Source organism: Mugil cephalus, chromosome 12 (genome assembly GCF_022458985.1).
Source record: "Mugil cephalus isolate CIBA_MC_2020 chromosome 12, CIBA_Mcephalus_1.1, whole genome shotgun sequence".
Taxonomy (NCBI): Eukaryota; Metazoa; Chordata; class Actinopteri; order Mugiliformes; family Mugilidae; genus Mugil; species Mugil cephalus.
The window spans coordinates 24,453,500-24,476,272 of NC_061781.1; the positions used below are offsets into that span (position 1 = coordinate 24,453,500).

The following is a 22,773-nucleotide window of genomic DNA, read 5'->3' on the forward strand; positions in this document are numbered from 1 at the left end:
GTTTTACGTTCTATAACAGTTACTGTAAAACGTAATTTGATGCCTATAATGTTGATGGTGGTGCAGCTGTTGGAGACACACTGAGAAGGGATGAAGTATTCACATATGAGGCAGATCGGATCTCTAATGAGCCTCTTCCTTCTCTGGCTCAGCCCCTGTGAGAGACACTTAGCCTCATTTCAGACTTGTTTTTGTATCGGTTGAGCCAAACTCTGGAGTCGTACTGTACCTCAAAATGCTTCTTAATCTGGTCGGCGGTTTAGAAGTTGAAGGAATTTGAAATGATCGAGGCAGAAACCGAGGTGGTCCACATGCCATCAAAGCACGAGGCCACACTCGAGACACGTGAGTAAGAATTACTTAAAGAGTAACAATGCTACCAGTGATCATACTGTGGGTCCCGTACGGGGATCAAACCCACAACCACAGCGTTATTAGCACCACACGCAAACCAGCCGAGCTCAGAGACCATCCGATTCAAAAAAATCATGAGCAGTACATCTAAGCAGTGTGCCTGCTCTATCGTCTATCAGTGCGTCTGCTGCATTTTCATTGCACATTGTAGCCTTTTTCACTGTAATCATCTTGACACAATTCACTGTTCTGCTGGGAAGGTTTTGGACCTGGTGTTCATTCATGTAGATGTTATTTAGACATGTAGCCCCCACCTAGACCAGATCAGACACCCCCCACCTCATAGCAATGACACTCCTTGATGGCAGCAGGATGCAGACACACACACACACATACACAAAAACGCTTTAGGAACAACTCAATAAAACCTGAAGAACAGCACAAGGCGTTGACCTGGGCTCCAGATTTACTAGATCCTAAACTGATCAAGTATCTGAAGGATGAGTCACACTTATATATATGAATATATACGAACATCTCAGCATTAGTTAGGACATAGATCCCTTATAGGCTATTAAAACTTGGCCTCTTCCTATTTAACACACTTGTAAATTGGTGACACTATTTCCAACTATCCCCCTGCACCAGCTGCAGCTCTTTCAGTTTGTCATACACTGTCAAGTATATTTACTTTTGTTACATTTTTGTGAGATTGTGTTTGGTTATTATGACACAACTCAAATCCCATAGTATTTCATGATGAAGTTGAAGTGACCTCACAGACACCTCAGAGGGTCAGAACAGCTAATAGAATGATATAAACGATATTAGTGTGATTATATCAGCCATGATACAGCGGTTTAAAGGCTGAACTTTGTCTCACTTTGCTCTGCGTTACATTACAGCTGCTTTTATAAAAATAGCTTTTCCGGCCTTAAAGCAGTTCTAGCAGTCTGCTCACAAATGGCCTCCACATTGCAGAAGTCTTTGCCGTTCAGATGTTTCGAGTCTAGCTGAATCTTTTGAAGTGGCTGAGATCACCGTCTCATATTTTTTCTACTACCCTATCATTTTTGTTTGCAATGGGCTGACAGTTTTTAGCAACAATTAACATGAACGCGGATGGAGTGGAAGGAAAGACTGGACATCACCCACATTAAATTTTCATTTGTTTTAGAGAGAAAAACAAAAGCCGGAGGGACCGAGTGGAGCTGCTTGATGTGCAGATGCTCGCACAGACTCTGCTGAGGTCATTGTTTCCAGGGGTCAAAAGCGACTTCTGTCTCGCATCACAACACATGCCAGTGACATGATGCTGCAGAGGTTCTGATTAAAGCTGTGGGCTGGAACCCCAGCGCTGAGTTTTAAGCTTGCACCACAACTCTTAAATCACCAGACACTGTGGATTATCTGCAAAAGCCGGTCTCTTGATCAAAACCCTTAGTTCATCTCTGAAAAGTAAATATCTGTGTCAATGAACTCGTCAGTGCCGTCAGGATGACGAGTCCTTGTGTCATTGTGCACGGATGAGACAGTCAGTAACTTAGTCAATATAACAGTGCAGTCTGGAGGGATAGTCTGATGTAAATTATGGCTGAAGCTTTGACGACATTTATTGGAAATTGTAAGTTACACCTTAGTGTATGTGGGAGATTGATTGCAAGATTCACATTTACGCTTTTACTTTTTGTTCTGTAATTTGTTGACAGACGATGTCATTGTGATAGAGAAAGGAAAAGACAGCACTACATAGCACAAAGAAATCACAATATAAAATATATAAATGTCTATAATATGCTTGACATATTATGACAACTTGTTCAACCACTTTGCATGTAAAGACTGATGCAGTTCAGGGTAAGCGGTTGGTATTGTAGGAAACAGAAGAGAATTGGACACAATAATTTGCATTGACGTTACCAAAGCATTTGCAGCTTGTTGTTATGTGCACAAGTGTCACAATGATGTGACGATCGAACAGGTAGTTTTGAGAATTTCCATATAGAAAAACTGTAAAAGTATGTCAGAGTGGTTATTAGTAGTTCACTTTTGCAGGGAACCCATGAACATGCAGACACATCGCGATGATTCTCAGACCAGTTCTGGAGCAATTAAGAAAGAGGTCGGTTTTCTGTGACTATTTGGGAAATCAAGTCAGACATGAGAGTTAGAGACAAACGGCAGCGACCACTCAAGCCTGACTTCTCCCTGAGCCGTGCATCAAGTTGCAGCTGGGTAAGGAGGCTTTGACTACAAAGCCCGACTTCCTGTAGCTTGTAGGAGACTGAAGTGACCCTGAACACACCTCTGTTCTAATGTAGCTCAAATGAGTTCGCAGTGACATGGCAGGATGGGATTGCTGACGGAATCTAAATCAGGCCGAGAGGTTATATCCAGCAGTCCCATGATATCTGGAGAGGTTTAACCCAACAAGGAATGTGTTGGATGGAGAAGAGCTTATGTAAGTGGAGGGCGAGCCAGCAGGAGGCAGTGTAAACTAACAGATATGGAAGAGGGAGCGCACATGACACATGTTCACAGATGCTAAACCGCATCATAAAGCTTTCATTAAAGGAGCAATATTTGGACACGAGGAGAAGAGGTAGATCTTCTCTCCTTTGATTTTCACATCTCTCATTTCTGTCCTGACTGGAGCGTGTGGTAAATCTTCATTAACAGCAGTAAAAACTCCTTCGGGTTCACGGAGAAAATGTTTCCATGTGGGACGATGAGTCATGAGCATGAGACCAAGAGAAGAGTCCAAGAGGATGTGGGAGACTGAACTGAGGACAGCAATGAGAAAAAGAAGGGGATCAGGGGGAGAGGAGGAGGAAGAAGAGGGGAAAGATGGCGCGATGGGGCCAGTAGGAACCAAAGAGAGAAGGAGAGAAAGAGGTGGGAGGACGTGGAGCGGAGGAGACGGAGAGCGAAAAGAACACTGCAGAGGCGTCGTTTCTCTGGGGCCAAGTGCACGAAGATGAGGCTGGAAAATTAATAAAAGTGCATTTCCCAGTGTTCAGTCGAGATTATGGGAGGGGAGGGGGGAGGAGGGGGGAGGAAGGGGAGGAGGGGGTTAGAGGTCGCGGTTACATTTCAAAGATCTTTGTTTCAAATTATGCAAACGAACTGGAAATGGTTGTGGTAACGTTTTACCATGCAACTGTATTTAATGCAAGTCACATCCAGACAGAGTGGACAGAGTTTAGATAGATAGATAGATAGATAGATAGATAGATAGATAGATAGATAGATAGATAGATAGATAGATAGATAGATAGATAGATAGATAGATAGATAGATAGATAGATAGATAGATAGATAGATAGTTATATGCATTGCAATTCATTTGTATGAAAGGTGCTATATATATATATATAGTTTAATTGACTGATTGATTGATTAAAAAAGTCGTAATAGAAACATTTCGAAAAACCTCTCAAATATCTAAAGCTAAAACATTTTTACTCTCTCATGACGCAGTTTTTCCAATGTATCAATATAAAAGTTTATTGCAAAAGTGCATTTCCTCATCACCAGTGTCACAGATGACTCAGGGGGTCAGAGATTCTTAATCATCTCTGTGAGAAATTCACATTTTCCAGCAGCAAGGATGGGAAACACAGGGGCCGTGCAGGTTAACAGTGTTAAGATATATAAAAATATTTTATGTACGTGTATGTGATAAGATGCATTTTGTATAATAAGGTTAAGACGTGTAAGATGTAAAACTTGTAAAGCCTCAAAAACAAATAGTTTTAAACAGTCAATGAGAAAGTGCAGTTGTGGAACACAGTGGACTCTCCACTTGAAGTATCTTATGTGAACCAGCGGAACGAAAAAAATCGATTCTCACGAACGTTGAATTAGCTGCAGTATTTTGGGAGCAGCTGTTTTCCACGCCATGTGACCTGGGTTAAGAGTTCCCAGATAATAGGGCTCCGTGCCTTTACATCTCCAATCCAAGAGATTTCCTAATCCGCCAATTAAAAGTGGATCCATCCATCGGGGCTCGTCTTGGCTTTAATGGCGCCCGCTGCCAGCCAAACCTGAATGGCCCTTTTATGAGCCTGCCGTGCTCCTGGGGACGTCACCTTTGGCTCGGAGTAATTGAAAAGGAAATTAAAAGAGGAAAATGAACACAAATCCCCGGCAGAGTTCAGCGAAGGCCTACGAGGGTGTTTTTACTCCGCGCTGCCTCAAAAGCTCACGTTTTAATGTAGATTTAAAGTCAATGCCGAAAGCATTTTTCCAATTAGGACTGTTTTAGGTGGTTATATAACGCTGCTGGAAAGTATGAGGCTGAGAAAATAACAGAGCTGTTGCAGAGATTTTTCTTGTAGTACGATAGCCTCCACCAGCTGGAATATTCACCGACCACGCGTCTTCATTGACCTAGTTCAGACCTTTAGACAGATAATTCCATAAAGATCAATGACAGTACGTGTTTGTATTCTACATTCTGTTATAATAAGTGTCTCCTACTAACATGTATGTCTGCATCCATTCATTCACTTCCAAGGGGAAACCAACATAAAAGAGGAGAGAACGGGGTCATAATTAAGGTAAAAGGTTACAGATTATAATAGTTCTTCATAGTTAAACAATCATTTATTTTAATCTTATTCTTTTTCTGCAGAAACACTGGTTTTTCTTTGTTGTATTAACTCAGCTATATAGTAAATGAGGCCAACACCTCAATATAATTACTCTGATGTCTTATATTCTTTATGAAACTATGACACACATTACACATTAGTGTATTTACACTGTATTGGTTGCAGGAAAAGAAGAAGAAGAAGAATCATATAAGAATATATATATATATACTGTATATGAGATTCTTCTTCTTCTTCTTTTGTTTATTGGCGGTTTGCAGCCATGTCTTTGAAGGTGCATATCGCCACCTACTGTATCGGAGTATGTAACCTGGACTTTCATTCAGCCAAACCTCTTAAATTCTATCATATAACCCAGTATCCTTCAAATATCCTCTGTGCATCTTTCACCCCATCTCCTACAGTTCCTAATACAGCCTCAATATTTTATTGGTAATATTTTCTGTCATTTTGACTTTTACCTACTAAAAACAATGTTTTGTTTAGCCCTTTATGGAGGAAACGTGATCTGGTTAAAACCATCTCCTCCTTTCCATTTTTTCTCTTCACACCAATGTGCACTGACAGATTTCTGTATACAAACACCGTTCAGCTCTTTCTGCTGAGAGCAACAGGACCTCTTCAGGAACCTGATAAACACAACAAAAACAACACGGAGAGACAAACAACCACTTGGGCTCACACCTGCGTGTACGGTCAGCGTGAACATGTGTGTTGAGTCTGCACTTTCTTCCCGTGTCTTTGTGGGTTTTCTCCAGGTGGTCCGGCTTCTTCCGTCATTCCGTCAACAAGCTCGTCAGGTTCACTGGTGTGAGCATCCAGAGTCTGGTGTAAACAAATGCTCTGTGACATAGAGCTTCACTGACACAATCCTACAAACACAGCCATGCTGGAGTAGGGGCTCCTCGCCTTTTATGCACCACAGACAGCACTCTAGATAAACACACAGCAAACATTTGCCTCACTTGAACGTCTTCCCAGTGTCACGGAATCCATGAGAGTGACTCAGTTTGGTGAAAGCACAGGGTCACATGGCACGTTGCCTGGGTCCAGTCTCCTCCAGACATTATTTTTCTTTGCATGCATTGTGTCGTTTTGTACCATTTTGGAAAATGAAAACCAGGTTTTCAGTGTTTTTGTGGCCGTCTCGGGATATTCAGCCTTGACTTGATCGTAGCAAACACACCATCATTTGCAACATGAAGGAGCTGATCTTCTTACTCCACTGAGAGTTACAGCTGACTGGGGATTCACTAATGAGTTACAGATCTATTCCTTTGCATTTCTGGGGTCATAATGGTCAAACTAGGTTTTGAACAGAAGAATAGAGCATCTTGTTTGTTTTAAAGTGAGCCACAGACATCATGTGCTATGGTATTATGTACCCAGATATGAACATCTGGGTAAACAGAGGCCACGTTGACTGCTGCTGCTCATTGGAGCGATGTGCCTACAGGGCGGCCATCTTGGTTCAGTGGTTGCCTGCATTACTTTTATAGAGGAATTCTGTGTCTACACAATTAAAGTTACACAAATCACTCAATTATCAAGCTATTTTCATGGAATTTGTTTGTTAGAAATGTCACACATGATAGATATATAGTTAGAGAAAGAGAGATAGAATAAATAATAAATAAATAGAACAAAAGGAACCCAAAAAAATTAAAAATGTGAGAAAAGAAGACGAAGATAAAGATACATAAGATTTATTATTAACAATATTTCGTGAAAAATAAAAATAAATAAATAAATGACATAGGCCATTATTTTAGGAAGGTGAAGATTTGTATTCAGGTAGTAAAACCAACATTTTTCTAAATCCAGGCACATGTGACGTTTTTTAACAAATCAAACCGTTTGGAAATTGGCCCAAAATTCAGTTTTATCGGTCAGTGATTCTAGTTTAAAAATGTTTACATACACCGCTGCCTGTGCTGGCACTGGACCAAGATGGCGACGCTTTCGGCATCTAAAGTGAAGCCAAAGCATGTAGAGCTCCCCCTGGTGGTTGGAGGCTGCAGTAAAGGTAAAGATTTTTTTTTTCAAGGATGTTTCTCTCTTTTTAGGTAGCTAATATCGTGCTGATTCGTACTCAGTCTATTTTTCTGTTTTAGTTCATTATTTGACGCCATAAAAACAGGATGCGACATCGCAAAGACTACAAGTTGCCATGCCAACCTCCTTGTGAAGCGACTGAATAAGTAAGTACAGTTTATCATTTCCTTGTAACTGGTGGAGGTAGAGCAGAGTGTAACGGTAATTAAACAAAAATGCAAGTGAGTCTCACAAAGTCTCAAAAATGGCGCCACCGTAGACCTGGGAAAATAGCTTCAGTTTGCCCAATGCCAGGAAGTTTTGTCCATATTTATACAGTCTATGGGTCATACACAGCAGGTTAGCCAGCAGGGCTCAGAAACCAGATGTCCATTAGACCAAACCAACTGGTGCTTTTGATTGTAAACTCAAAGAACCTTATTGTTGTCTTTTTGAAACCCTTGCAGCCCAGCGTCGACTCAGTTTCTTCCCTCTTCTTTTTAAGTTAGTGTTATTGCAGTTGATGCTCATATTTGGATCGGAAGGAGTTTAATGTGCACCACCTTTTTGGATTTTCCTTTACCACTGCAGAGCCCAGCATGAGAAAGCATAAACCTTTTCCTGCACAAAACCGACTCCAGTGTGACAAGTTAATGTGCGCCACTTTATTGGCTTCTGTACTTGTCTTTTTAACACACCGGCTGAGTATTATAATGGGAATGACAGGGTCAGAATTGATAAGGGAGTCAGCAGACTTTGACTCACATTGTTCCAGCGGGGATTTTCTAAAATGTTTCTCAGAACCGGTGTCATGATGTGATTAACAGAATACGAATAAATATGGCAAGGCTGATGCAGTTTGTGCCAGAGCTTTTGAACTGCTTGGAGCTGTGCTTGCTCAGTTCCCATGTCAGAGTTTAAGGGCTGCAGCTGCACCAAAAAAAAAAAAAAAAATGCTACCATGTTTGTTCAATAATTCAATAAATCTGCATTAACACATTTTTGGAATACGCGATGGGATAAACTGAACAAAATGGTCTGGCTGGCTGCTGAGCTGGCACATGTGCTGCCTCCCACATAACCACTGACTGCAGAAGGTCAGAATAGAGTAAGAATGCAAAGGGAGCTGCGAAACACATTGTTACTGTTTGTTTATTTATTTGGCAAACAAGGACTCAAGCACCAGACTGCTGATTGGTAAAATCCTACTCCCAACCACAATACTAGACTTGATTTGGAAAACCGACGTGCCTACTTAAAGTCCCACGCCACTTAAGCTTCGCTGTCTAATGTGATCGACGGTAGGAAGGTTTCACTGAACTTATTCTCAGCACATTTAAATGTGAGTATAGACACCGTATACAAACACTGGAAATGGACCTTTCATCTGCTGTTCGTTAGTTAAACTAGAAATGAAATGTGTGCATATTCACTGACTGTGTGTTTTTCCCCAGTGAATGGGAAATAGAGAAAATTATAATAGTTTTAAACCAAACTGAAATTTATGGGAAAAACCACAATAAACTGGTTTTATTACTTTGAAAACCTTAAGACTGTCTGGGGACCATCTCACTTCATGTCCCAAAGAAGGACACGAACGTTACAGCGTCCAGAGCGCCACTTATTTCTACACATTCCTACACATTCAAGCAAATATGTTCTCCCCAAAACTTAATCGTGACCAGATTCTATTTTTTCATACTGAGACGTCAGAACATTGTGTTCAAACTCAACACATCATTTTTTCTCCCAAAACATCGAAATTCAATATTTTTTTTCTTTCATTCAGTTTCTATTAAACATCAGCTCAACAAAAATGCTGCAACTCAGCCCTAAATGAACCACTTCCCTCATCCCTACCCATCCCTCCACCTTTCAACCAACCAAGGAGCATTTCATATTCTCAAAGGATGAACTTATCACTGCTAATGATCAATTAAATCAGATATCAAATTCTTCCCTATAAGGATTGTTTTGCCGTGTTTACTCTTGGTGAAGACAGTTGTGTCCAGAAAGCTCTGAAGTGTCAGGGTCTCCATCTTTTTGGCTGTAGTTAAGCCAGTCAAGCAGATTTTACATATTTTTTCAGTAAGAGTCGAATCCATTGGAAACTCTGCCCCTGTCAGCGCTGATATAGTTTCACCTCCTCTCAGAATTCTGCAACCCCTCAAACAAGATGTGCAAAGGAGACAATGGTTCCTAGTAGGTGATCACATTTTTCTTTCTTTCTTTTTTTTTTCCTTGTTGAGGAAATATTGGAAAATACTGGTTTAAATGAAGCTATAAAACGAATCCATTCCTTAGTCATCAGTCTCCAGACCCTGATTCTCTGGAAGCGTTGGAAGCGTCATATATAGGGACGTCATTGATAGGAAGGGGTTAGATAAATAGAAAAGCATGCACTGAGCAAACTCCAAGGTAACTGAGGCTGCTGTTTACTGAGGAAATTCAGTAAAATCCTGGACTCGTGCAGACTGGTGACATTATGAAATAAGTCAACAGAAACACTTCCACAGAATCTGCACAAATATGACTTATACTCTGACAGAGGGAGCTAATGTTGCTCTCGTGTCAGTCCCTCTCAGTTACGATCCTGGGTTTCATTTTCGAATCAAACATCATGATGAATGCAGGCTTGTCATTCAGCCCAGTTTGTAAACTAAAATATTTTTTTAAGGTATTTTTTTTTTAGAGTGGGGAGATATTCCCAGCAGCTGTGTTGTGAGCTGTTGTCCTCGTCCCTCCTGTCTTCTTCATATGAATCAGAGACTTTAATCTAATAACATCTCTTCTGCGAACACTTCTCACTCCACTGACTCAGGATGGAAGGAATGTTTTCCTCTCATCCATTTGGACAAGTTGACAAGAGATAGAAACAGGAGTGAACATAGTGTGTACACCTAGGAGCCTCCCTGCTCAGGTCGAAGCTGTTCTGGGTCCCAGAATGAAATAAGTGTTTGTTGTCACACCTTCACAGATGCAGCTAAACTCGGACCATATGCGACGCCCACGCACAGTCCTGAGAGAAGGTCAAACCAGTCGGATGAGTGAAAACACCTGCACTGATGAAGCATGTGTGTTTTTCTCCATGGTTTCCTGGTTGCACTAACGATGTTGTTACCTTGTCGTTAGCTCTCTAAACTGTTAGCGTGGATGCTAACTGATGCTGCAGCACAACTGGCTGATGTTACCACTTGAAATCTAAGAAGCTGGATCAAAGATTGCACAAATAGTTTAACTCATCATTCAAAGAACATTATTATCGTGCTTTAAAAGACTATTCCACTGGTTTAGCATTTAAATCCCATTATTATCAGTTCATTATTACCACATTATTGGATCCCTGGTTGACAGTTTTTAGTGAGGATCTAAATGTGTTCAGATATTATCTTCTTTATTGCACTAATTCTTCTTCTTTTGTCATCTACATTCAAGGCTTTATTTATTTTTATTTTTCCAATAATGGGCACAAGAGGGTCTATTTTAACTTTGACTTAACACTGGGGGTGAAGTCCAGACTGGGACAGAGCCAGAGCACTTCATCATTATTCATAAAGAAGTTTTATAAATCACAATCTGGTCAGCCCTTCTTGTATATTCAAGTGGACAGATGGAAATTATATTTGCAGTTTTATTTACATAGAGTCAGTAAATTGTCTGAAGACGATTTAGAAAATCTGGCCTGAATCCCCCAGAGAGAAACGGAGGAACCAGAAAAATCTACATGTGTCATAGAGACATGTGACTGAAGTGTTCATGTAGGATGTGATGGCGATACAGAGACAAGATGAAGCTGATGATGCTACATGACAGTCTGATAATGAATAGAAATGAAGCTGTTATTAGACAGTTACAGGTTAGGGTTTAAGGTTAGGGTTAATGATAGGGTCAGGGTTTAGGGTTATAATAACTGAATGTAGGAGGTGTCACAGGCAGGTTGGAGAATTGTTCCTTCAGGTAGGAGGACATAGTTGTAGGCAGGAAATGGGCAGAAATTAGATTACAGGACAAGAGCTTGGTGCCATGGAGAAGAGAGTAGAGGACATGTCCTCAGTGCATCGTCCTCCTTCAGCCTCAGCCTCAAGCAGCTTAACTAAGAGATGGTTCAGTCCAGCTCTAACTATAAACTTGAGTTTATAGGTAAGTTTTAAGTCTGATCATATCACCCCATCCTGAAAACTGGCTCTCGGTCCTTTTCATAGGTCTCACCCTCCTCACCATCCAATGCATTTACGGTCATGCCCCCGTTTACCTGCAGGAGCTCCTCAAACCCCCCAGACCTCCTCACGAACCCTCTGATCTGTATCTTCTAGGGCTTCCTCTAGGAAAGGCTGTAGAACTCCCTCCTTCCTTCTTTTTTTATTGCATGTATTTTAGAGGCTCTTTCTTCTATTTATTCACCTTTTTGTCAAAGTGTAAAACCACTGGGAGCATTCACGTTCTCTTTTTTAAAGTCTAGGAACCACAGGTGGTCCAGAACTTTGAGATTGTGGTGATTTATCTGCTGCAATGATGTGGTGCTATGAGGTCTTTAGGATGTGATGGAGCTCGGCCTTTCAGGGCCTCGTTTGTAAGGAGGAGGATTTAAAATTCAGTTCTAGATTTTAAAGAGAAGCTAAAACTGTAGTAATATGATCTGTGATCTGCTGTATGACCTTGTTTTCTTCTGTTTTCGATCATGCACACGTCATCAGACAAAATGATCCATACTTACGCCATACTTTTACGGTTTGTTTGCTGACGTTATTTTTTAAATAATTCTAACTTCTGTCACTATATTCTTTTGTCAGAGCTTACGAGTCAAGTCGTGACAGATCTCTCTTGCTAATTCCTTCCAATACTCTCTCTGCAGTGTTTTAAATCAACCTTTTAAAGAGTTATTTGGAACCAGACAGTAATAAATTACAATAATCCAGCCTGGAAGACACGAATACATGAACCAGTTTTCCAGCATCACTCTGAGACAGGATGTTCCTAATTTTGATGATATTACGCAAGTGAAGGAATTCAGACCTGGTTAGTCATTTTATTTGTGATTTACATCTTTAAAGTGGTAAGTAAATGCAGCAAGGTGTACACATGAAACAGGAGTCCTTTAATATCCCCATCCAAATCTCCTTTTTACATAAAACACATCTTTTTGGTGGTAAAATACAGATCTGTTTACCATTTAAATTCAGCAGTTTAAGGCCTAACCTGAAAAGAACTTTATTACCTTCTTTGTTTGGTTAAATATGAAGCGTCTAGTCTTTGGCACACGTAACATGTTTTGTGTTTTACTGACATACTAATTTTTTTCTGGCAGACGCTGCTCACAGTTAAACACTGTGAGACCGAGAACATCTGCTGCTCTTTATGGAACTTATGGAATGCAGACAGAAAAGACTTCCTTATCAGAATGAGTTTGTAACGTAATTCCTTCTCTCCAGAGTTCATGTTGTTGGCTTAACTGGTGATCAGGGGCCTCGAGGAGAAAGAGTCGACGTGAATGAGCTGAAGTCTCTTCCTGTGTGTGCTAATTATGGCTAATTATGGCTAATTAGGGCTAATTAGTCTCCAGGCTCTGAAATGTCCAATTCAATTACATTTAAATGACTTTATTTGATTTAAATTAATGACAGCAGCTTAAAGGACATACAAAAAAATGTTTAAGAAAACACACACTGTACTGTAAAACTTTAAAAGTGTTAGTATTAAAGCGTTCTGTGTTTATAATTAAGAGGTTAAGTTGAGGAGCTGGACAACTCTGAGGACGAAGGACGTCCTCCTCCTGTCCCTGTAGTTTGTTATAGTATATATATATAGTTCTTGTTTGTCTTTATTAATTTTGTTAATGAATCCCTGTTTTGATCATGTTACTTCTGTTCTATTTCATATATATGTGTCTGTAGATCTATGAAACCTCAGACCTGTGACTGATACATTATTATAATCATTTTACATTCCATATTAAGCAAATAATAAATTAATACACAGGTTCAAACATTCATTTTTAAAATTTCCAACATGTACAACAGATGCCCTGTTGAAGATCTATGTTTTAATTCTGTAACTTTGCTTTCATGGCCAGTTCTCCCTGATTGACCTGGTTAAATAAATAAAATATAGGAATTCATATACACCAAATAAAACACAAACGCAGGATTCATTCGTGGGGAGAGGCTGACACGTCATAACAATCATTTCCCAAATTTGGCAGTTTCGATGTGTTTCACGGAGATTAAACATAAACGCACTTTGGAATAATCCGCATTATAAACGGACGTCACATCATAATGGAAACGACAGTTATGGCAACACACTTGTCTACACAGTTTATGATTCGGACGTCGGGGAAGGACGTCGTGATCGGGGTGGAGATATTTGACGTGTTCACACGTATTTTATCGACACGTGTGACTGGAGCCCTGAGCTCTGGCCTCGTTTGGCCTTTCAGCACAACGCTGGAAGAATGAAGATGTGTCCGTAAAGTAATCAAGGCTCCAACCTCAAGTGCTGTGGGCTGAGGGAGGCTGCAGGAACAGCTGACTGTGAACATGCTCCCGCCCTCATCCAGCCTGAAACCAATAAACGCCAACGCTCCATAACAGAAACAGCGCCGTGTTTGACAGATGAGCCCGGGCTGCGTCCTGAGATCTTCCTTTTGTTAACTTTTACTCCGGTTTTGTGTTTTATGTTGCACAATTGCACCAGTTTCTCCTATTTTTTTTTTCGTCTAGTGTTTGGGGCTTTCCAGTCATTACATCTTTTGTTGAGTCTTTCCTTATTAAGTTATTATTCAGTATGATTTGCATTCTCTATATTGGGATCACCAGCTCTACATCAAACCTCTTAGGGTTTGATGCAACTTAGCAACTTCAAACAATAATTTAATGGAGCTGCAGATCAGCTCAGTTTAACGTAAACCGTGGGTTTTGGGGAAAGTCCAAAACCTTTCAGGTTTCTCTCTAATCCTTCCATCAACAAATCAATTCCTGATCGCTGTTCTTCTGAGATTTCCGTTTTAGAAACCGTGGTCCACATCAGCAGATGTGAACGCCCACTGTTTGGTTTGTATTTATATCAGTTCGGTTCCATGAGTCTTTTATTGATTAGAGGTGTTTGTTTGCCTGCCTGTCTGCTCGCGGCAGATTTTCCACAGGATGTCCACGCTGAGCCAGAGGAACCGAAGGAGACCCAGGGCCAGGACAGGAGGGGAGTGCCCTCTGGTTTGTGCTGTGACTCAGGAGCAGCAGATAGTAGGAGAGAGTTTACGGCTCTGCAGCTCAATGTGAAAGTCATTACAGGCCCCTGACTTTTATGGCTCTTGTGGAAAGACGCAGAGCCAGCAGGGTGAGTCATCCACGGGTCCATGTGTGCTGCTACAGCAGTAAAAGCTCCTCACTCCTCCTTCCTCCTCTTGTTCTTTTGGCCTCAAACAGTATAAAACCACGAGGGACGGAGCGAAGCTCCCACGCTCGTAGTTTAACCTTGCCAAGTTCATCAACTGGAAAGTAGTCACCAAAAATCATATACATGTTTTTTTTCCTCATCTCTGAGTCTGTGACAGACTTTGTGGCTTCCTAACATCAGAATAGTCTCTTATTTTATTTAAGTCACATTTTCATTAACTTGTTTTTGCCCACACCAACCTTCAGGTTGTGGACGTGACTAATGGACCGTGGGACACAGGAGGACTGGATGTGATGAGAGCTTCTTTTCTTCTGGTGAAAACATGAAGCTGTCACATATTCAACACACACACACACACACAAAAAGAAATGTTATAAAAACCTCCTGGAGAAAGTTTTTATTGAGTATAAAGTGGAGAGAAGAGAAGTAACAGATGCTCTAATTCACTCAAACGTGAATATTTTAAAGTATTATGTGTAAAAACAAATAGTAAGAAAAGGGGAATGTTGAATAAAAGCATAAAAACGAGAGGACAAAGACGTTTGTCAGTAAATCGTGGTGGAGGGGTCTGATCTATGTTCCTCATTCATCACTTCACTGAAGTCAAATTATTTGCTCCTTTTAACGTGACTGACCGGGGGGGGGGTCTTTGGCCTGACCTAAATGCCTCGGCTGCTCTAAGTCACCTCGCTGTGGAAACACTGACTCACAGCTGCCAGTTGCTGTGGCCTCTGTTTTCTGTTCTGCACAGAGAACGCTTGGTTTTAACTTGTGTAGTTTAGAGTTTGTCTAACAGGCTTCACATGGGACAAGGTGGTGGTGGTGGTGGTGGTGGTGGTGTACGACCTCAGGTGCCAGTGAGAATTGGAAATGAGCAGTAAATTTAATATGGAGGCACGTCAGATGTGGTTTATCGAAGACAGAATTTTCCAACTAAGTTTAATTATCAGGTCACTAGTTTGGTTTCTGTTGTTTCTCATGGAGGTAAAACTGTCACATTGTAACAGTAAGTTGAAGTATTTTTTATCTGAAGGTTCTTCTTTTCTATCCATCCTGTGGCCAGATTTAGGCGATTTAAAGGAAAACGTGTGTGAGTGACATCTTCCTTTAGTCCTTTATAATGAAAATATGATAAAAATACATATCACATAGGGAACAATATGCACAAGTGTTACGTCCTGGCTCCAGCATAAAGTAGAGACACATGACAGAGTTAGAAAAGTAACGGTTTGGTTCATTAAAAATAAAACTAAAAGGAGACACGTGCTGCATCTAAAGAGGCTTCTTCAACAACCAGGACCTTTGTTCAGTCTCAGGTGTGACTGGTTGAGGTAATTACACGTTTCTCAGCTCCCAGGAAGTAGACACTGGGATAGAATCTAACCTCTGATGTAGCAAACATGGCGCCATGATTTCAGTTGACCAGACTCTCTGTAATATATGGTTCTCTAATATATGGCTTCATATATTAGGAAGCCATCTTGGAGGACGTTTATTCTGCAACGGTGACACCCCCCCCCGTCCCTGTCTCTGTCCCCGTCCCAGTCCCCCCCCCCCCCCCCCCGTCCCTGTCCCTGTCCCCGTCCCCCACCATGTAGAGGGCTGCTGATAATGTGATGTAGTTTGACATGTTGTGAAATGAATTAGTTGTCGTCCAAAATGAAGCTCGTGCCAGGAGACGTATTTTATTTTTTTATTTTTCCATTCAGTGGTTGGATTTAAGGGCTGAATTTTATCATGGTCTTTTATAAAAAAATGCTTTGTATCTTAAAATAGACAATTTGTCATTTATAATAATTTATAATGAGAATATGATAAAAATACATGATGGGAAATGTATTATTTCTCATTTCTTCTCATTTTCATTTATCACATTTATGGGGAAATTACTTGACACAGTTGCACCGAATTAGGTACGAAATATATACAAAAAAACAATCAAAGACAGAATCAGATTTGAAATAATGTACAAAATATAGAAGAATGTAACATCATTCTGACCGTCAGTACGTACAGTGTGGGCAGTGAATGTGGACGTTGAGGTAATTAGTGCAACTGCGTTAGCTTAGCTTAGCTTAGCTTAGCTTAGTTTAGCCTAGCTTAGCTGAGCATGAGCAGTGGAAACTGGGGCAGCGACTCTTCTGGCTGAGACCAGTTCAGACTAAAAATAGATTTTGTGTCAAACGAGGTGTTTGGAAACACAAACGTGGAAATTAAAGTAACAAACAGCACAAGTAGCCGTGAAGTCAGCTGAAATATTATGTTTCACTGAAAAATGATTGTGTATTTTTTCATCTTTTGCTTTTGTTTATTTATTTGTAAAGTGTTTTGCCAAGATGTGTTGGCTCCAGCTTCATACATCTGTGAATGGTCATAATTCCAAATTATTCACTTAGTATTTACTTCAGGACCCTGAAACTGAAACAACTAAAGGGAAATTCAGCCTTCGAGAACTTATGTTCCTAAAATAATCACTTTCTTTAACTGTACTAGACTTTTGCAGCAGGATGAGCTGGAGTATTACTGTATCAGCTTTTGCATGTTTAATCTTATTTATTTATTTTTAATTTTATCTTTTTTGGACACAGTGTGCATACACAGAGGAATAGCTGCGGATGTGATTGTGCAGCTGTGAGTGTATCCACCACGCAGGGACAGTATGTGAGGGGTTTACATGTGCATACATCTGAATGTAAGCTGGAGCATTCATACTACTACTACTGTACTGTTTGACACATTTGTGGAGAAGTACAAACTCCCACCCACAGAGACGACACGACAGCACTGGTGTAGCTACATCGAGCCTCAACCGCTCCTCACGAGCAGCTGCTTCCAGTTACGGCGCTGAATAATTGTCCTCTAGCGTAATGTTTGTAATATGCTGACAAGACTTAACTCTGTGTGATGTGGGACGTTCAGAAATGTTTTAGTCCCACATTAAATCCCAACGTCTGTGCATTAGCAACATAATTTCATCAGTGTGGGTTTGTTCTCTCATCAGGCCTCGTTAAAAGGATAAAGAATATTGATGTCGATGGTTTTGGTGTATAAACGGGGCCCTGGCCTCTGTAAAGGGAGGGTCAGGGGGGGGGGGGGTCAGTATACAAACGGCTCCAAGTCAGAGCCTCTTGCTCCATTCGGTAATTGCACCCAGTGTGATGATACTCATAAATGTTTTGACTTTAAACATCCCAGATCTGGTGAAACCTGGTGAGAGGTTGTTTCCTCACAGGTAACATGTGATCTACGTTCTCCCCCCATGACACCATGTTTGTAGGCAGATCTACATCGTCTGGAGCAGAGAATGAGTGAACATAAATCATCTCTTCCTTCTGCTGTCAGGGAATCCTGCATGTGCAGCACAGTCGCCAAGAGGAGGAGACACTTATGTTGAAATATTATGAGGATACACACATTAGACTCTGCACACACAAAAAGGCCTAAATGTTGATTTTGATGAAGGGCTGTGTTATAATTTGGATTCCTGTAAATCTGTCTAATGCTTGTTTTATTAGGGTTTTAGACATTTTATGACGGCAGTTTATGCAGCGTCTTCACCCTTAATGTAGTGACATGTATATATTCAGTTTTATATGTGTTATACTGTGTGAATATATATGCTTTTCTCTGTTGTCTAGTTGTTTTTGTCTGTGCTTCTATAAACTACATCTCCCATCTGAGCGACAGTGGTGCAGCACAGTTGTTACTGACTGACTGACTGATGAATCACATACGACTGTTCATCGTACTCATGGGCTGATTGTTACTCTGATGAACATCCTCTGGTTTATTAAAGATACTTGCACTGATCCAAACGTTCAGATCCTCATCACATGACTCTCAGCTCAGTCAAAACCAGTTTCACAAAGAAAAGAAGAAATGGAATCATTAAAGTTTAATTACTTGGAAATTACTGGAATTACTCACTGTGTCCACATCATTTTGTTAAGTAACTTAAGTGCTCAGTATAAGAGGAAAAAAAGACAGCTTTAGTTATCAGACTATGATTTAATATACAACTAATTACTGCTAATATTAAACTGGAGGATTGCTCGTCAAATAGAGAAGTAATGAAATGTTTGAGTTTGTTATTGTCTAATGACGTTTGGAGTTTGATTACCAGCTGGTTAAAACAGATATTCTGATTTTAGTTAAGACTAATAGTTGAAATTTCAGGAATTTGTGGGTCATTTCTATTCACTCAGCCGTTATTTACCCTGATATCTGGGAATACCAGTACACCAGCAGACCAATAAGTTTTAGGTTTCTTGGGGAGACACAGGTTCATCCTGGTCTTCAGGTCCTTTGAAAGCCACAAATGGATAAAAGAGCTAGAAAGTTCAAAATATTCAGCCTCTGTAAGTGAAAACCTTCTGTTTCTGGACAACTATTAACTGTTTATGGGGCGAGGAACCATATTTGGTAACTTTTGGCCCACATTTTAAATTGTGTGTCTTTCAGTGAGATCAGGGTCAAATTCGTATTTTATGGTCAATGTTACTTCTCAGTAACATTAGTAACATTTTATTTAGCTACATTTATCATAATGAAACTAACTGAAACTGAGGGTAATTCACTTTTCCAAATTCACACTAGTTCGTGTGGATCATTGAGTCCAATTGTCGTTAATTTGATCTGATAATCCACATTTTTCCCGATCTCTCTGTATTTACTGATACATCTCACCTCACCACATGTTTCAAGGCTTTAAACGTCACTTTGAAATCTAAATACTAAGAAGCAAACTGGAAACGTTGCCACCTCAGAGTAAAACACCCACTTCTTTGAAAGAAGTTGAAAGACGACTTCACAGATTTAAGTCCTCAGCTTCTCTTTCAGCTCCACCTTTGAAAGGATGCAAATATAAATTGTTCTTCTGAATCGCCATAACTTTTATTTATGCACCAAGAAAGAAAAGAATCAGTTGCTTGTGTTTATTAGAAAGTCTAATTCATTTTTATTTCCCCTTATACCCCGGTGAAACACAAATTTCAGCAAAAATAAAAAATAAAAATTAAAACAGCTTGACAAGTACATTCTGTTTCTCAATAGCTGGAAAATATTAGTTTGAGGCGATGGATCCAGAAGTGCACTTAACATTACATTAATGTTTGTATCCAAGCAGTTGGTCACTGTCTCACAAGACTTGTGTAAACATTGCTGTGGATTTCGTGATGCTGAAATAGTGAAGTAATGATTCCACAGGCATCAAGGGAGGTTAAACACAATTCAAGCCAATGTTACTATGTGAATGTGGCATGAAAAAAAATTAAACTAAAAACACAATAAAAAAAAAAAAGATTACTCTATTGAATAATGCCAGTCCTGCTTGTACTAATTTATTGCTAATCCCTGTCCAAGATATTCATATATGTTTCTTATTTAATCATAAAACTGCATTTTAAAAAAAGAAAAGTATGAAAACTTGTATGATGTCATTGTTCCCAAAAATCTTAACTATACAAAGTTGACACTTAACAACTCTGTAAAACAAATATACTATGTAGCACCAGTAGGTTCAAACGAAACATGCTGTCAATCGTGTTGCTTTCTTTGTTGATGTGAAGAGAAAAAATAAAAGAAGAAAAAAACTATTTCAAGAATTTTGGGGATGAAGTTCATTTGTGTGGAATCCAGTGCAGCCACCATTACTTTGGTTTTGCATCTTTACAGTATGGCCACTTTGCTCGGCTTTCCTCAGAAGCTTGGCCACGTCTGATGCTTTTCTCCTATGTTCTCATTGAAGCAATGACGCCTTGGTTGACCGGTGCTGGTGAAGGAGAAGAAAAATGTGGTTAGCTCATGGTTAGAGACCAAGTTAATGTCCACACTGTTGTTGTTATTGCTGCTATTATTATTATTAGTATTATTTAGCAGAGGAGGAAGAACCTAGATCCACTGGATTAGTGATATAAATGTGACAAAATGAATGAAACCTTCTTCATGTCATGCAAAAAGATGGATATACCTGTGGGTTATGCTAGCAGATGCTAAAGGCTGGTTTCATTGTCCACAGGTTCATGAATTCTAGTGTCTATGTGCACATCTCTGTGGATTAAGGGTGGGTGATACTGGGGATTCTGGTATCGTTCCGATACCAAGTAAATACAGGGCTAGTATCGCCCATAGGATATCTTCTACTTCAAATGTCATGATCATTGAAAAACTTCATAATTTTGCCTTTAGTTTATTATAATTATGAATAAACACTGGACAAATATTTTAGGCAAATAAACCTTTTAACTAATTTCAATATAAAACAATTTGACAGAATAAAAATGAAATAATTACCCTTTTTGGAGGAAAAGTGAGAAAAAGGAACAATGTAACAAAAACATAAATTTAACAGTGGAACATAAAGTCAGTTGTGCAAATAATTAAACAAAAGCAGCAATGTAATAATAAACATAAAAATTGCTCAAAGAGGGAAATGTTTACTCATTCATTTTCCACCAAAGGAGTGAGTCTGTATCCTGAGTATTTGTCGTTTCCTCTGAAAACAGACTCATCTCATTAACAGCATCAGTTTCCAGTTGTGTGATGCTGCTGTGATTCTAGGATCTGAGTGTCAAACTCTGTCCGTCTCCACCTTTTACTGCCTTTTAACTCATTTAGTGAACGTATAGAAGAGAAACTGTAACAAAAGTATCGATTTCATCACGATAGTATTGTTCTGATGCCAATACCAGTCTTGGTATCGATACTATCGATATTTAGACGGATACGCCCGGATACTGTGGATGTCCAGGTGCAGCCTAAAATTTGAGATTGCATTATTTTTGTTCCTCACTCTGGTTCTAGTAGCACACATTAATGTGGCCTCACCACTGACACAAGCAGATTAGAAGTCGACCTACCTGGCTCTGCACAGGCCTTCACACACTGCTCAAACGTGTCGAAGCGGTTCTGGTTTCCACCGCAGCCTCCGTACCAGAAGCGTGCACAGCTCTTGCTGGGGGCATCGTAGTGCCACTTCAGGACAAATTTGGCACAAGTTCCTTCCTCTTTAGGAAGCTGGCAAATGTCTGTGGTGGTAGAGGTCACTGGAAAGAAACAGAACAGAATAAAGTTAAAAGGTGTCGTAGATAAAAAACACAAATAAAAAGATAAAGTAAATGTAAAAAATGAGTCTAAAACACTAACATGACATGATAATAAGTCACTGTTATTGCAAACCTCACACAATTATTCCCATTGTTTGTGTTGCACAATGTTGCACATGTGTGCACACATGTATTGCACATTTTTATGAGAACTACTGAGTGAATCTTTGCATAATAGAAGCCATTTCTCAGCCTGAACCGTGATAAAGAACCTTGAATATAGAACCATAGGCCATATGTAAGATTATACAATAGAAAAACATAAAAGCAAGAGGAATACATGTACAAGTACAACCAGAGGACATGGGGAATAATATGCTAAATTACACTTTAAATACTAACACTAACAAGTGGTAATAATTATATATAATGATGAGTAATGGCGGCTGATGAGTATTGAGCTTTGGCCTGTTTTTGTTGTGCGTTGTATGAATCAGTGTAAGAACGTTAACTAACCAAATCACTTCCAGCTTAACATCGTCATTATGCTCATTTATTTTTCCATAACCCTGAGATATAGTACTTTTGGTTTAAAGCAGAGTTTTGCCCGTTTACTGACTAACTGGTGTCTGTATGAAGGCTGCTGCCAGGGAAACAATGAACCCTAGAACAAGGCTTTCCATTCATTTTCCCTGTGGTTACGACTTGGCCTGCTCCTCTAACAAAAGCACAACGTTCTCATTTTCCCATGTTCGGCTCGTTACTTGTTCCATCCGCCATCTACATCATCTTAGGGGCAGCGCCGTTTAATACAAAGAAGTAGTTATTCAGCATTAAAAGCCTTGAATTAAAGGAGGTTTTGCTGTTGATCTGCATGTTTGAAACAGGCCGAGAGGGAAGCACGTTCTTCTATACTTTTGCACAGCATGAACCCACATCACAGTCAGTTGCATCTTAAAAGAACGTTAAGGAAGTGTATCATCGTATGCATGCAGAAACATATCCGTGTTTCCCTCACCAGGCAACGGGAGGATCTCCACCTGCTCGACCTGCTGCACCTTTGGCTGAGGCTCTGGCTCTGTGGAAACAAGAAAAATAAATAAATGTGGTTTCAGCGTGAAGCAGGGAGCTATGTCATCAGTTTCAGGAATGCAGCAGGACTTTTTCCATTATTTGTGTCAAATTGGTTTCACAGTGACAGGTTACTTTTCTTCTCCTTCACACAAGACAGTTTTACTATTAGTCTTGGATAAAAGACGGGTTCTCTGGAGGTAACGATCTTTATCCAGATCAGGATATTTTCATTCACTGTTGGCTGCATTTATTACTGAATG

At 40.0% G+C, this 22,773-nt stretch overlaps 1 protein-coding gene across 1 annotated transcript in view; it reads right to left on the reverse strand.

The window, feature by feature from the left end:
• Positions 1-19,324: 19,324 nt before the first annotated feature.
• The window catches only part of col6a3 (collagen, type VI, alpha 3), a 32,379-nt gene continuing 28,930 nt past the window's right edge, over positions 19,325-22,773 (reverse strand). Inside the window, 3 exon segments of the mRNA XM_047601633.1 lie at positions 19,325-20,166; positions 21,254-21,439; positions 22,458-22,517. Coding sequence (XP_047457589.1) covers positions 20,126-20,166; positions 21,254-21,439; positions 22,458-22,517 — 287 coding nt within the window. The 3' untranslated portion in view covers positions 19,325-20,125.